The 16310-nt window shown below is 40.4% G+C and overlaps 1 protein-coding gene across 1 annotated transcript in view; it reads right to left on the bottom strand.

Annotated features, from left to right (window-relative positions):
- cdh5 (cadherin 5) overlaps nucleotides 1-15964 on the bottom strand; it is a 39887-nt gene extending 23923 nt beyond the window's left edge. The window contains exons 1-6 of the mRNA XM_074676275.1: nucleotides 15028-15964; nucleotides 3885-4127; nucleotides 2012-2291; nucleotides 1375-1491; nucleotides 1034-1201; nucleotides 674-855 (exon numbers count right to left, since the gene is read on the bottom strand). Of these exons, the coding sequence (XP_074532376.1) occupies nucleotides 674-855; nucleotides 1034-1201; nucleotides 1375-1491; nucleotides 2012-2291; nucleotides 3885-4127 (990 nt within the window). The 5' untranslated portion in view covers nucleotides 15028-15964. The remainder of the gene's footprint in view (nucleotides 1-673; nucleotides 856-1033; nucleotides 1202-1374; nucleotides 1492-2011; nucleotides 2292-3884; nucleotides 4128-15027) is intronic.
- Nucleotides 15965-16310: the final 346 nt, after the last annotated feature.

Here is a 16310-nt window from a genome sequence, read left to right as displayed (position 1 = left end):
GATTCAAGGCCGGCTCCGGTGCAAGCTATTTCAGAGCTCATTTTATCAGAATACATTTGCAGCTCTCTGATGTCCTAAATACTTTATCTAAAAAGCACAATCCAGAGAAGCCAAAAAGCAGGAAATCCTGCAAAAAAAAAATAGTCCAGCTCACCATTAGATGACACAAACTCAAGGGTCTTTAGTCTCACAAGATTTTATTTTTTATTTATTTTTTATTGCGTGTTTTTCTTTTTATTATTATTATTATTATTATTATTATTATTATTATTATTATTATTATTATTATTATTATTATTTTTATTATTATATTTTATTTTATTTTGTTTTATTTTATTTTATTATTTTTTTAGATAATCGGTGGTCATAAGACTAAACAACAAACACCTCTGAAAATTAGATCCAGTTAGGGTTGTGTCTTGGCTCTTTAAAACCCGACTGATGCTGAAATGTAAATCTGTTTATGTGCCTCCTGAATGAAAACGTTGCTTAAAACCCTCAAATTTAAAATCGAAACAGGGCTCACAGCACTGCTTAGAAATAGTGTCACGTTGGTTTTATGGCACCGGTTCGTATTTCACACAAATTGAACCACTCTCTTTGTTCAAATCAGACATGAAAATTTTACCCTTGAGATATCATTCATTCATTGATTCCCACACGGGCCTTGTACCTGTTTGAGCATGATGTTGCCGTCCTTGTTGGGGCTCAGTTCAATATTAAACACTTTGCTGTTGCCACTGATTATATCAAAAAGAGGTTCTTTGTTCTGAATCTGATCTCTATCCTCCAACTCCAGCGTGCCAATCTTCTCATTAAGCTTGTGATCCTCTGAGACCTGCAAGTCGTAAACCTCTGCAGAGAGGAGGAAAGAAAGAAATCTATCAATTAGATTGCTTAATTAGATGGCTTGTGTAAATTTTGTGAATACTTAAAGGTTAAATTTTCATTGCAAAGTGCGTAAGAGAGCGACGTCAGAAATATTAATCATCACCACACATTGTCACATTCTTCTTTGCACTCTGTATCTTACTCCGGGTGAAAGAAGCGATGTTGTCGTTGGTGTCGGTGATGGTGATGGTGACAGAGGTGGTGGCTGTGCTGCCAGAGGGCTTTCCTCTCATGTCCTGAGCTTTAACCACCACCACGTACTGACTCTTGGTCTCCCGGTCCAGAGAGTTTATCTTGCAGCTGATCACACCTGCAGAGGAAGGGATCAGAGAGAGACAGACAGAAAGAGAGGGTGTTATCTCTTTGAGGTCAGCCCTGACTCATAGTCGTGAAAAAATAGCTCATACATCTACTTGTTAAGGTTGAAAATTACAGTGTTGCTGCAGGACACAATCATGCTGGATGTTAGCACAGCCAACGTACCTGAGACAGGGTCGATTTGGAAGGCAGAGAGGTCGTGGGTCAAAGAGTACCTGAGTTCCCCGTTAGCAGTGGTCGGGTCATCGGCATCAGTTGCCTTCACTTCAACCACTTTTGTTCCTAGAGGAAAAAAAAAAAAAGAAATAATTTCTCACCTAAATGCTTTAGGGCTGAGTGTTTAAAAAATCCCAACCCAAATGTTCCAGTATTGAACATCATGGCTGCTTAAATGATTAATTCTTCATGATTACGTGTTAAGATTGTGTTATTTAAGTCAGCAACGTGCCTTTTTTCACTGAAAGGAAGTGCTAATGAATCTGACAGGCGTTGACATTATGTTTCATTTTTCACAGACATTTCACAGTCTTGTCTATTTTTGCTCTAAATTATCACTGGATGGTAAATGTCAAATATATACTAGGAGCCAAAGAAAAGTCTTCCTGCAAGAATGTGCTCTATAGTCTCTTCACATTTTTGGAAACTCATTCTTCATTCTTGTTTTTAGCTTGGTTGAGGTACATTTATGATATTAGTGCAGAGAATGTAAGTTAACCCTTTCTTTTTTTCCTTTTGAGTCAAGCTGGAAAACAAGACTTAGTTATGATTTCTTATTCAAACTCTTCATGGCAGTTTGACTCACCTATCGTGGATCTCTCATAAATTGATCCATTGTACGGTCTGGGGAAAACAGGGATGTTGTCATTGATGTCTGTGACCTGCACGACAAATTCTCCAGCAGCCTCTATCACTTTGCGGTTTCCATCCAACATCCTGGCGGTCAAATGGTACAAGCTCTTCTCCTCTCTGTCCAGAGCTCTCGTAACAAAAAGGTCTCCTTTGTGATCCACAGTGAAGATGGTGTTTGCTCCTTCGCCCTCAATTTCAAAGCTCTTCACCTCCACTCTCTGGCTCGACTTCAGCTGTGAAAAGATATGTGGCTTCAAATCATTGTTTCAGCTGTTTTTTTCCCATTTCAACAGTAAGGATTCAAATCTTAGACCTTCCACCAAATAAATCAATATGTTCTAACAATAATGACTGGGTTAGCAACAATTCTTGGCATCAAAATGCATAGGTTGATTAAAAAGCACATTTGATTTTTTTTTTTTTTTTTTTAAAAAAGGTAGATAATGAACAATTTAGAAGATGGAGAAGAAAAATGTTCATGTTTAATTTTTTAAGTTGCTAGTGTTCAGAGGCATTCTGATATCGAATCCAGTGAATGGATAAAAATATAGACAATATGCCAAAACTGAATAAATGGTGCCAAAACACCTCCATGATGGCTGCTGACACTGAACTAACGATATGCACTCTGAAGTATTAAACTCCGAAGAAAAGATCCCTCAGGTTGGATCAGTCCACAGCAAAACAGATTCATGTCAGTTTAAGGATGACACGCAGGGTTAGGTTAGTTTCACAACTCTGATGTCAAAGATGAACAGGTTTTCTCTCACTGGTTCACCCCTCATCTGCTAATCCGAAAAAATAAAATAAAATAAAATACCACAGGTGTTACATTTGTCAACAGAGCAGTTGATCATTGTTTCACATCTCCTCTTCTCAACATCAAATAACTAATCAAAATAATCTCTGCATAAATTAACCCTGACACATAAAACAGCATGATAAGAGCTACCTGTCATGATATGAACCCTGTTTGTGTCTGATGAGTAGCTTCTCTGGTTTGACATGCTCTATCTGTTACAATGGAGAAGGCAGGCTCTTACACCCACATTGCAGCCAGTCACCAGGGGGAGCTCTAAAATGTTTAGCCCCAAAATCAAAAGTGGGTGACCAAGCGGCAACCTCTGGTTTAAGAATATGAGACAATGCTGAAGTCTCAACAGCTAAAATCTGCTGTTTCTCAAGTGTCCGCTTTAGGCTGGCTCCGGATGTAGTGGAAGTCACATACATACCAAGCCAAAAAAAGCCATTTTCAAAGCAGAAATTAACTTATTTACAACCTGGTTCAGAAAACGTCTCCTGTCTGAGTGGCTAATTTTATGACTGGCACCCACTGTACGGGGGTGAATTTTTTTCTAACTCGGCACAGCTGAGGGTCACTGGACCAATAGGCGCCCTATGGCTGTATGGGCTGTACGCAAAGCCCTTGCCACTACCAATATGGCCGCTATAGCCGATCTGCTTCAATTTCCGTTTCAGAAACAGATGGGTGACATCGGTGAGACTACATCCATGTTTTATACAGTCAATGATGGGTGAGCCTTCCTTTGTCTTATCCAGTTGTTGATCAACACCACTATCAGTGTACTCCCTGCAGCGTGGTGTAAGAGTATCAGTACATACAGCAGTCATGCCCAGTCTGATAAATCAGGTTCCAGGTTAATTATCATGCAACAATTCAACATGTTAGCTCACAAATCAGTGCTGGGTGAACCCAAGCTATCAGGATATCCGCCATCATTGTTTACCCATCTGTAAAATGTCTTTAGTTTTAGCCATTAATCTAGTCTAGGTAGCTCTGTAATTCTCTGTAAATTTGAACCTACCTGTCCTATCTTGTAGGGAACAGGCGCAGGTTTTTCCTCCTCCACATAAAGAGAGTTCCAGATCCAGTCTCTTTTCTGCCTGAACAGGACAGGATGCTTCTCCTTCTTCACAATTTCAATTTGGCCAAGTTGCTCTGTTTCCACAACAGGAAGGCCAGAGTCTTCAGCCACAGCGAGAGACAGCGACAGGACCACAGCAGCCATAAGCCCCATTGTGGCATACAGCTGAAGCCAAGCCATCATCTGTAGGGCCGAAAAAAGGGGGGAGGGATGAGGGGAAAGGAGGGTGAAAGAACGAAGAAGAGTAGGAGAAGGAAGAGGCAAGAGTGGAATAAGTGATGTGAGGAATATGGAGGGAGAGGGAAAGAGGAGAGAGGAGATCATATTAAAACCACTTATCAGCCGTGGACAGAAGGCTTCACTGTGCCAGGGTGAGACTCAGAGTGAAGGCCAAGGACTCCCCGCCCCCGCGCTGAGCTTGAGGTCTAGCTATCATTGAGGACCAGGGCTCTTAAACCTCTTCAGCGAGGGACCCAAATGAAACATTTAGCCCCTCATCATGGGACCCCGGCTGAGGCGTATCACTACCGAGGTCGTACTGGGATCTATTAAACATAGGCCTGTGACCCATTTTAGGTCCTGACCCACTGGTGGAGCACAGGAGAGATACAGAATGAGTCAGACAGACAGACAGCAGACAGACGGACTGAGACGGTGAGGGGAGCTGACATTAAAACCATTTGGGATGACTGTCTTAATCAGCCATTAGAAAGCCACTCACCATACAGGGACTGGTTGGCATTTTGAATTTTTGATTGGTATTTTTTCCCTTTAGTACAGCACAGGGAACCATACAGCAATTTGGCTTAACATTGGAGGCTTTGCATTGGGCTCAAGATCCAAAAAAATCTTGTATTTTGAGGCAAAGACAAGATTGTGTTGGAGCCAAATACAACGTTAGCAAAACATCAAAGACAGTAAAGTTTCTCTATGAAATCTTTCATGCAATCCCTAGAAATCAAAAGCATGCCATCTTTCACCAGAAGAGTTGTACTAGGTTGACCTGCATAGGCTAAATCAAATGAGCAGCCATTCCCACCAGATCCCCGCAAAACATCAATGGCCTAATTCTACTGTTTACCAGAAGATTACTGAGATTGAGGACAAAACCATTTGCAGTAAATTAGTTATGAAACAATGTGACATCATAATACTTTACGCAGTGTTTTGCGTCAGATAAGCCTCCAAATTCAGAAGTTTATGGCTTTCTTTATCTTTATCTACAGCAACAAGAGAGTCTGAAAACAGAGCCCAGAAACACGGAGAAAAAGAAAAGACTTATGAGTTAACCGCCACATCAGCTGCTCTGCAAGGCAATAATGTTCACTGTAAAGATAAATGGAGGAAATTTAATTTCTAAGGCTCCAAAGGGATTCTGCGTATCACTTCCCTGGCTGATGTTAAATCAAAGTCTAATGGAAATCCAACCCAAAGCTGTAGACTCAAAACACATAAAATCACCAACACAAAGCAGCTGGTGGAGCTGTTGAAAAGCCACGAGATCACCAAAAACATAAACTTTATCTCCTCTGGAGATCATGATGAGTGGTCTGTTACATCAGCCATGTATAACTCAGGGTGTAAAGTCCCTCTGAAACCATCTGTTGTAACAAGTTTGAATCTTTCATTGTTTAGTTGCACAACACAGCAGTAAGGTGCAACTCTGAACAGTCACGTTCACCACCGATGGGAAATGCAGTAAGCAAATGAACACCGAACAAATGAACGTCCTCTTTTGTTATTTTCTTGCTGAATTCAACACATTTTCTACCAGTAGGGTCTAAAATAAGAATTTAGGTTAAAATTTGGTGGAATAACCCACAAAATTTGAGCCAAACTGGCACCTCGTCTGATTAATAGCTTGTGACTGGTTACGACTTAGAAGATGTTTCACTGTCTTGCATCACTTACTCGTGCCTTCCAGCCTTTTATCACTATTTAACCAAAATGAAAATATAAAGGCAAATGAACACCAGCGGCCTTGTTAACTTTGGCGTTTCCTCATGTTCTCCTTCACTGTCTCACCCTTTCTGTCCGCATCTCTGTCTCCCCCACGGTGCCTGCCTCCTCCCCCATTGGGCTCTATCTAATAACGCAGAAATGCCAGAGAAATAATCTTCAAAACATTTTAGTCTATATGTGCTGCGCAGCTATCTCAGCACAGCCCTGTGCCATCCCAGCAGACAGATTAGAGCATTTTATTGTCTTCTAGCCATTAGCAGCAGGGAGGGAGGAAAAGAGATTACGATGAGGGGATTATACCAGCACAAAGTCTTCTCCTACTAATGGCCTAATCTCGTATTCTGCTGACCTCCCCTGACCTCTTCACACGGCTCCCCACAAATCAGCTCAAACAAAGACTCAACACTGTTTGTTTGGCCTTTCCATCGCATCCTTTTGTTTGGGTTTTAAATTTTCCTCTTGTGCTTTCTCTTTGTTTGGTTTCTTTTCAGGACTAAATTAATTAAACACAAGTGCAAAGTCAATTGATGCAAATTACTGTGGACCGTTGAATAGGAGTGTTTATGGCAGAAGACAAGTTTGTGGACCAAATACCTCCTGTATTAAAAACCAATGTCAGGTATTTCTCGTTCTAAAGCTAAATCTCAATTTCTGTTACCTTTCTTTTCATCTGAGTACTTCACCTCACTTGGTGAAATTCAAAGCATCTGTTTTGAAGCTCCCTGTTTTCACCTTAAAACAATTTTAATAACATTACTTCAAAACAGTACTAAAGTTATTGACTTACACTTTTACAAACTGCAGTTTAAATATCAGGGATGTGAACATTAATGTTCTTTTTTTCCCTAAAAAGCTGATTCATGTAAAGAAAAAAATACACTTTGATTTAAAAAAACAGCAAACTGCTGTGAAGTAGTATAGTTTAACACTATGATCAAGTAGTTTTTGAAGTTTTAGACCACCCATCTGAATAGGAACAAGCTGCATGTGCTGAACTGCATCAGCATATTCAGAAAAGCTGTTAAACAGTTTTTTTTTTTGTTGTTGTTGTTATACAGTTGTAGTAATAGTATTAGCAGTAGTTATGATGAAGCAAAAGATTCAAGACCGATTGTTTTTTTTGTTGTTGTTGTTGTTTTTTGTTTGTTTGTTTTTGGTCATCTCTCAGACAAAAGACAGAGTTTTTAGATTACAGTGACAATAACAAACTTAAACTCTAAAATGCCAAATGTATGAGTTTCAAATACCTTTATCCCATCAACATAAAAAAAAAAGTTTCTACCCTCTTGAGGATTATCACACCACTACAGGCTGAAGTTGTTTTTTGGCCCTTTTCAAAATAGCTGTTCTCGTGAAATCATCCGCACACTTTTTTTTTTTTACCGGAAAATTCTTGCTAATTTTTAAGAAGTTGTGGTAGGAGTAAGATCTAAATTGTTACTTATATCTTGTGCTACAGAAGGGAAACACAGGTCAGACACACCTCCAAGATGACATCAACGAACCAGGATGGCACTGCAGGGGCATCACAATATTTACTAAAAACTTTACATAAATCTTTGCCAAACCTGTCTGATTTATCAAATGTGGCACCAAAATGATATCACTACAAAATGATTTATTTATTCATTTATTTGGGAGGATTTTGTCCAAAGGGTAAATAAACATCTCAGTTTAAAAAATAAAAATAAAATAAAATTCGGATGGGTCAGGCTTTAGAGTTTAGTTTAGTTTCAAAAGAACAGAAGACAGAAGAGTAAAATTTTGAAAACTCTAACTGAATGTAATTATACTTCACTAAATACTACAATTTATCAATAATCTAAATGTTTCAAAGTGGATTAGCACCATTCATCTTTGTGGCATGGCTTAATTGCTTGTTTGTTGTGTCTGTGTCGTGTGATTTGTCCTAGCAGTGACTCTGAGGATATGAAGTACAAGGTTAAGAGATTATTTTCCTTTCTTTGGATGTCTCCATGCACTGGCTCTGTTGGCCATAGTCTGAGTCTCCTCTATAACCACGAGAGCAACGTGAAACAGAGAAGCCATCACAACCACAGTGAAACTGAGAGATGAGGAGGAAAAGGGGAAGTTAAAAGAATGTTTTAAACCTAACAGACTTCCACCATACGTCTAAATTATTTAAAGATACACCTAGAAATCTTCTTCTTGCAGAGAGCGAACCAGGGGAGGAACTTAAAGCGGACTCTCTTTGGTTAACTCACCTCCTCACATCTTTAAATGGTATTCTGTTGTTCCTTTCATGGCAGATTTGTATCTGAGCTCATTTAGATTCAACATCTTTTTGATGCAACGTTTTCTGTAGATGGCAAAAAAAAAAAAAAACACTTTGAAGAATTTTTCATCTCTTTTATGATAACTCACAAAATGTCACAAAGAAACAAGGCCACAATTAAAAGCCGGAATGTGTTCTGACGAAGTGCTGCCACGTCCTTCTCACTCAGCTCGGTTTTAACTGTGTCATATCCTTCCTATGAACAAACAAAGCAGTCACACTTTGTGCTTTATGTGTGTGTTCTCGCACAGTGACCTTCAAAACAGGCCTGACACAAAGAGACCTTCAGAGACTTTTGAGAGAACAACTATTAAACTTCCATCGGTTATTTTCAGAAACGCTGTTGATTCCAATGCAAATCCTTGTTGCAGGCTAATTTGATTTAAGACGGGCTACTTTGGGGGGATTTTTTTTGGCGTTACAATTGTTTTGTTTTTGTTTTTCCAGTGTGTTGTTATCTTAAACATTGTGGTCATGAGAATGCAGGTCTAAGCTCTTTTAAATATTTTTTTTTTTAGTGATTCATACAAGAATACTTAAAAGTGGTTTTAACCATTTCCAGTCCATTTAAGGATTTTTTTTTAATTGATATTACAAGTTTTGTTGACAAAAAAACAAAAATAAGTTGGTGAATATTTTTGGGTTATTTGGATAACTGAATCCAGTGTGAGCTAATTGAGAAGTGGATTATGATATCAGAAAATTTACAACAAGGGATGCTTTCCCTTACCAACGGATTGGAGGCTTTTTTTAAATATTATCGGGATTTGATATTTGTACTTTTTTAATGTCTTAGAATGAATTAGTGACTAACTTCTTTCTTTTCTTTGTTGGTTTGATCATCTTTTTTTGTATTTGTAGTTGTATTTCTGCGCATGCATACATGCATATTAATATGTGTGTGTCTACGATAGATAAATAGATCTTTCAATATCTAGACAAATGTATAGATATTTCAGTTTACATAACTTACAAAATGACATTGACAATGATTCCATCAAGGGAAACAGAAAATTTGAGTTTAAATAAATGTATCTAATTAACATTTAAAACTAGAAATACATTGTTAGATAACCCAAATTTAGTTAATTATTGACCGTCATTGAACATCTTGAGATATAACTGTTAAAATGCTTAAAACTGAAGAACAATCAAATTCTTGAGCCACAGCTTGCCTCATAACCTGTCTCGACATTTTCTCACCTTTATACCCCTCTTACTCACACAATCACATCCTGTGACTGGGTTCCTGACACAGACTCGTTTATTTCAGAGCTGACGGATCCTTTGGGGACATTTTCCATAAAAGGGCATTTTTCAAAAACTGCACTTCCAACTTCAGCAGGCCACATCTTATGACTCCCCTTTTATCAGCAACAGGAAGAGTAAACACAATGCCTTCTGGGAAATAACATGGGGTCTGTTAATGAAGGGCAGTCATTAGTGAGCTGACACACCCTTCCTGGTATTCAGCTGCTGCTGACTTCATTTTTACTGTATTTATTCTACTGTCTCATTTGTTTGTGCTCTGTTCGTGTCACATGTACTCTCTTTTTCTGTTTCTGATGTCTCACACCTGTGTCTTTATTTCACTCATTTCTTTTTTTCGTCAATCATTTCCTTTCCTTGAATCTCTCCTCTTCCCTCCAGTCTAATCTCTCAAGGTAAAAACTGCATCGAGATGTTCACACATCTATTTCTGTCTCTCGTGTATCGTACCTCTTTTTTCCTTTTCTCACCTTTTCTTCTTCACCTCACTTCTTCTTTCATTCTTGTCACTCTCTGCCTCACTTTAAAAGCAGTTTTAGCACCTTAATGGGTATTGCAGGGCTTGAAAACGCGGATACAACCAGTTCAACCAATCTTTTTCGTCTCAATTTAACTTCAGTTCACTTTCAAACCCCTTTACTGTCAGCTTCAAATCAAAGGAGAGTAAACAGAGTGATTTATGTAAAGTGACAGGGTGCTGAGTATGATCAATAAGATGTAAATGAAGTTTACATTCCTTTTACACAATTGTATACACCTGTCATTTTGATTTACGATGGTAGCTGTTAATCTTTTGATAATCGCCCTTTTATTCCTCTCAACTGCAAACATCAAGCCTGCACAGCTCACTTCAGGATTATACAAGTTTATTTATGGAAGTATTTATCAAAGGCATCATTCAGAGGTATGGAGAATAAATAACATCCAGGAATATCTGTAATTACATCTGTACATTGTCCGCAGGCAAGGGAGCGTGTGAGAGTGTGACAGAGGAGCAGAGATACAGTTGTCATTCTGCGGGATGTTTTGTGACCGGCAGACAGGTCTGACCTAGTTTCACTCAACCAAAGGCTAAAGCATAGAAAGGAGTCAACAAGACTTCATAATCCTACCGCACGCTGAGGGGACACTCAAGTTCTTGCTCAAGTGTTTGTTTCTAAAGATCTGAATGAGCACACATCAGTCTTCTCCTGTCGCCTGCTCTGGTGTTTTCTGAATAGTTGGCGATATTTCAAATTGTCAAGCAATAAAAATAAATCAATTTCAGTCATAAAATGTCCCAATGAGAGGGAGAAATGTGGCTAGACGTGCACGTTAAATAATTTGTTAATGTTGTGAGTCAGCCTACAGATAAGCCTTGCTCAGGGGACACTTTTTTTTTTGATTTGTGTGAAAAATGTTAAGTGCCCGACGGTTGACTAAAATTTGCATAAATGAGACGATATGACAGACTCGAAACAAAGTCAACAACCCTTTCTGCGTTTTATTTGACAAAATGATGACTACTCCTAACACTGGTGGGTTAGACTCAGAAATGATGGTGTGTCAGCTGCTTAATCCCTCCATGTAGTGGCATGTTATGACTTAGGTACCAAACTGTTGTCAGGATGTGAGAGGCTGTTGTTTGTGATTCACTGTTATTATTTGTTGTCATCACTGAACCCCAAGAAAATGTCCTAAAGATTCACATGACCCCTGTGAACCTGTGAACTGGACCATTTTGGGCCAGTTTTCACTGTGACGTAAAATAATGGAGAAGATTTTCACGATCTACAGAGGAAGAACCGCTTTGACTGTTTTAGATTCACTCTTGTGTGTCTACAGCATAATCATTTTGAAAAGGATATACCAGCTAGCTTGATTGCATTGAGGTTAATTAAGGACATTCATGATATCCTGAAGTTAAACTTCCTTTTAATTGTAGACAATCTAAAAATGCCCCAGAAAACCAAAAACATCCAGCTGGTATAAAAATAAAAGCAACCTTTGGGTGTGTTCCCATTAAAGGTCCCATATTATGCAAAAATCACTTAATTAAGTCTTTTAGTGAAATTTTTGGGTCTTTGGCTTTCCTCCCAGCCCACAAAATGTGATATTTAATGACAAAACCTGTACTTAGTAGTGCTTGTAAATGTAAAATCCTGATCTAAAACAAGCTGTTTGGATTTGGGGGATTTGCCGACGTCAGCGATTCCCTTTTTTGACCAATCAGGAGCAAGTCTGACCTGAATGGTCCACCAGAGCAGATACCCCGAACCCCCCGAGGGAGTGCCAAAGTTAAGGAGCCATCACTGCTCTGTCTTTGACTGTAAACAGCCACATAGTTCCATGCACAAGCTTCCCATCTCAGAAGAAGACAAGACTAAGAGGCTAGAGTTCATTTATCAAGGAAACGTGTCAGCTACACTCAGTAAAACTGCATGTGTGTGCTAGTCACGTCACGACCGACTGCTTTTCCAACTTTGGACAGTACAACAGAGGGCTAGAGAATAGACTGGTCCTGAATCCTGGCGCATTACCAAACATCCACCAACAAACCTTGGACCCTGGATATGTGAGTATTTTAAGTGCTGTGTGCTGTGGAGCAGATGTAAGAGCTTTTCCTCAGTGTCCCCCCTGTCTCTGTGTTAGCTTCAGGATGCTAACTTTAGCTGCGGTTAGCCTGTTGTTTTGGCCTGTAATGTTACAGTAAACGAGCTTCACTGTTTTCACAACATTGTGCACTCAGAGCTCGTGGCGCCGCTCAGTGACGCGGAAGTGTGGGGCAGAATCAGCGGCGGCTCATTTACATATGAAGGTCACGCCCACTAAATCAGAGCGTTCTGAACAGAGGGGCTATGAGAGCCTGGAAACAATGCTGCTGTGCTTTAATTTATTGGCTTTTTGGACCAAAACATGCTACTACCATTTCATGAAGACATCAATGATCCATATCAAACTGCAGAAAAGGAGCATGATATGGGAAATTTAAGTTTTACTGAGGCTGTTCGTGATCCCAAGATGACAAACCTTGATAACACAGATTAAGTTGTTGATACCTAGCACCACCCTGATATGAAATCTGAAGTATAGCCTGCAGAATGATGACATTTTTGACATTTGTCCCAACTCCCCAGAGGCTGAACCTGTATGAAATTGGAGCTTTTCATTAAAGCCTTCCACAGGTTGAGTCAAAGCCTATTGGAAGTTAGAGGAATAAATCATGCCTATTTTGTTCATCCCTGCCCAAAGTTTTTTCTTGTTAAATGAGGGTCTTGTTGAGCCTAACCCTTAAAGTCTTCTTAAGTTCAAATCTCTCTCTAAATGAAGTCTTTGACACAGTTTGGTTCACTTTAGTCGACTTTACAACCCTAAAATCTGGACTCATCTGTGTGTTTGTGCCAAAGGGAACTGAGTCCAAGGCTTGAAATCTGTTTGTGGTGTGGGACTGCTGAGTGCTGCAGTGGGTGTCTGTTGTTGAGATTAAAACACATTTAATCACATAGCAGCTTCTAACAATCTGTCAGCCAGCAAGTCACACCAGGACCCGCTACCACTTGCACACAACCACCCACACACACACACACACACACACACTCAAACACACAAGCATATGCACAAAAATGCACACCGTGTCCTCACAGACACTGTCCTGTCTCCTGGTGTATGCAGGCTCTGATTGGTCCTCATTCTCCTCCAGTTTATTGTGTTTTCTCACACAATCAGAGAAATCAAAGCGAAGCAGAGATAAAGGATTTGGTCTTACTTTAAAAGTGACAGTAATGACCGACAGACATCTGAAGCTAATTTAAAGCTGAGTGTGTTATCAACATTGGTTTTGGCTCAGCTGACAGCCCCTGTCTTTGCTCAAGGCTGAAAATGTCAACCACAGCTCCCCAAAAATAGCAATTTTCTGCTTCTTATAAAACACATTTGATGAACACAGAATTCACAAACATATTGCTTCATCAGTTTTGTCTGTAGTCAAAAGCTCACAGCTGCAGGTGGGGGTTCAGAAAAATGTGCCAATCAGCACCAGAAACACAAACAAATGTCAGACTCTTTCTAATGAGGCATATCACTCTGAGGTGGAGCTGGAGACTCAAACCAATTATGAAACATTTAGTTTCAAGTCAGACTGAAATATAGTTGTGTTTTCATGTTTTGTGTAGCTGCATGTGTCCACATCTGAAATGTCAAGACCCAGCTGATTATTGTTGTTATTATTATCAACTGGATGATTTAATGTCCCGACTGCTGGATTCCTTAGAGATGGGATGTGAAAAACAATTTGAATGTTGTCTAAAGAAATCAAATCTTGTCCGACTACATGTGTGTGACAGTCAGTGAAGTGTAGAATACAGGTCAGACACTGAAAATAAAACCCTAACTGGGTCTCTCAGTTGTAATCAGAAACTTCAGCTGAGCTAACATCACCACATCTGGACAGCTTGTCAAGCGCTCTGACATATATCTGAATGAACGAACCAATGTCTCTAATCAGGAATCGTGTGTGTGTGTGTGTGTGTGTGTGTGTGTGTGTGTGTGTGTGTGTGTGTGTGTGTGTGTGCAGGGAGGGTGAAGTCTCCCAGATGGCACCCAAAGGATTTTCCCTCTGATAGTTCCCTCTCCAGGAATTAGACCAGTGGGTTTAGTTGCATCCACGGCTTCAAGTGAATCAAATCACCTCTGTCACTGTGGGCGATGGATCCAGTTACAAGAAGGAAAAATCAGCGTTTCAGAGAAGATTGTGTTACTGCTTGGACAAAACATCAAAACCTCTTGCAATGAAGTCCAGGAAAACGACAGAATGAGAAATTTTAACCTCTCAAACAATCAGGGATTGTGGTTTTACTGAAAGAATGTTCGAGAGAGAATAAGATTAAACATTAATGTAAAGACAGGATGTCGGGTTCAACAATGACACCACTTATTGTCTTAAGACTGTCGCACATATTAATTAGCATCATCAAAGCCTCATAACTTCAAAAATTAGACGTAAAGTTGACAGATACAGAGTAAAAATTAGTTTTATTCTAAGAGGAACTCAAAAAATGAACAGCTGATATCCTCCTGGTGGATTTAGATTTTTGTGGGTTTTTTTCTGCTCTGTCTACAGATCATCCTGTATCGTCTTAATGGTCACAGCCCGTCTGTGCTCAGGAATGACAGTCAAGCCTCTGGGGGAAAATGGAGAGGGGGGGAGGCAGGGGGCAGCACTCAATTACAGCATTCAAATCTACACAGAGCTGTCCGAGATCATCGGTGTGACATATGTGAACTGTGACGGTTGACGGCAGCCTGTCCTCAAAGGGGTTATAACCACCGTATCAAGCTGTTCCTGTGCCTTCTCTGCCACGGTTTGAACGCTATCGATGACGGTTTCACCCTGAGGTGACTGGAAAAGTCGCCTGGAGGGTTTTCCAAAAGATCTGGGAAAAGCTGCATTTCAGTCCCAAGGAAATAAACAGTCTCATCTGATGGAGAGGAAAGCACTGGATGTACATGCACACACATACCACAGAGTGAGATCAGCTCTTACATTTGCACGACCTTATAACAGAAAGAAAAACTCACCGCACAGACCGGTAGTCCAACTGAAGCAGAAGTGTTCAGACCTTTGTTTTCGCTTGAAATGAAATCCTTAAAACGAGCTCCCCTCCTCACTCACTGGCTTTATTCTTTATTAATGTGGCAGGTTGTGGCAGAAATTAGAGGCTGGTAGGTGGTCGTGTGCTCAACAGGGAGTAAAACCGCCTCCTACCTCTACTCTGTCTCTTCTCTGCTCTCGCTCCTTTTCTTTTTGACTGTGGGCGCTTTCTGATGTTGAAAGAGAGCAGCAGGTGTTGTTGTACAGGCAGGGATTTCTGTCTCCCGTGGCTTTTTTTTTTTTTTTCTTTATCTTTTTTTTTTTCAACAAGGTTTTCAGAACAAATCCTTTTTCTGGACTGTGAAGAAGATAAGTCCGTGATGATTAAGTACGTGTAGATGCCTCTTGAAGGAGCATGTATCCCAGAGTTGGATTACGAAATGCAAAAACGACAGAGTCTCAAAGAGTGTCCGTTTTCTCAAGCAGGTAACGGCTCCAGCTTCAAAGTTGGTTTGTTGGTCTGTTTCCTCCCCAGGTTCCCCCTCAGGATCCCAACAGTTTTTTTGCGTCTCTCTTGCTCTTTTTTCCCCCCAGACGTCTCTGATGTGGTTTCTCACCCAGAAGCCAAAAGTGCAATGTTGAACCTCAGCTGTCCGAACCACAGTCCCTTCTCTCTTACACACAGGTCACTGCCCACTTCCTCTTCCTGTTATTGTGGTCAGTCTTCTTCGCTGGTGCTCCCTGCAACCGCTCCTCTTCCTGTCCTGGAGTGGGGTCAGTGGATAGGTGTATGGAGCAGTGTGGGATTGGTGGAGAGACGGACAGAGAGAAGACAGACAGAGGCAGAGAAGCGGAGAGGGAGCGCATATGCTAAAACCGCTCAAAGACGCTTGGAGAGGCAGAGAAAGCAGCCGGCTCATGTTCCTGAACCAGATGGAGTGAGTGAGTGAGTGAGTGAGTGAGAGGAAAGGAGGGAGGGAGGAAGAGGGAGGGTGATGAAGAGTAAGGTAAGAGGCGTTACTTCTTCTGGAGGAGATGGAGAGACAGAGAGTAGGGGGAGGATTTATTATTCATGTGTGTGAGATAAGGATTAAGTTAAACAGGTTATTGGGGATAATCCTGAGAGATTTCCCCACATGAGGCTAGTAAATATTTCAGAGGGCTGACTTTGGCTCTGTGTGTGCGAGTGTGTGTGTGTAAGACCGTATCTGACAGAGAGATCTTGTCTAAGCCGGTAAATGAGATGAGTCGCTGCCACACACACACACAC

Source organism: Halichoeres trimaculatus, unplaced genomic scaffold, assembly GCF_033239565.1.
Source record: "Halichoeres trimaculatus isolate MK-OKI-2021-1 unplaced genomic scaffold, fHalTri1.1 fHalTri1_scaffold_8, whole genome shotgun sequence".
Classification (NCBI taxonomy): Eukaryota; Metazoa; Chordata; class Actinopteri; order Labriformes; family Labridae; genus Halichoeres; species Halichoeres trimaculatus.
Note: the sequence above shows the minus strand (reverse complement) of the source record. Positions and strands in the feature narration are given on the sequence as shown.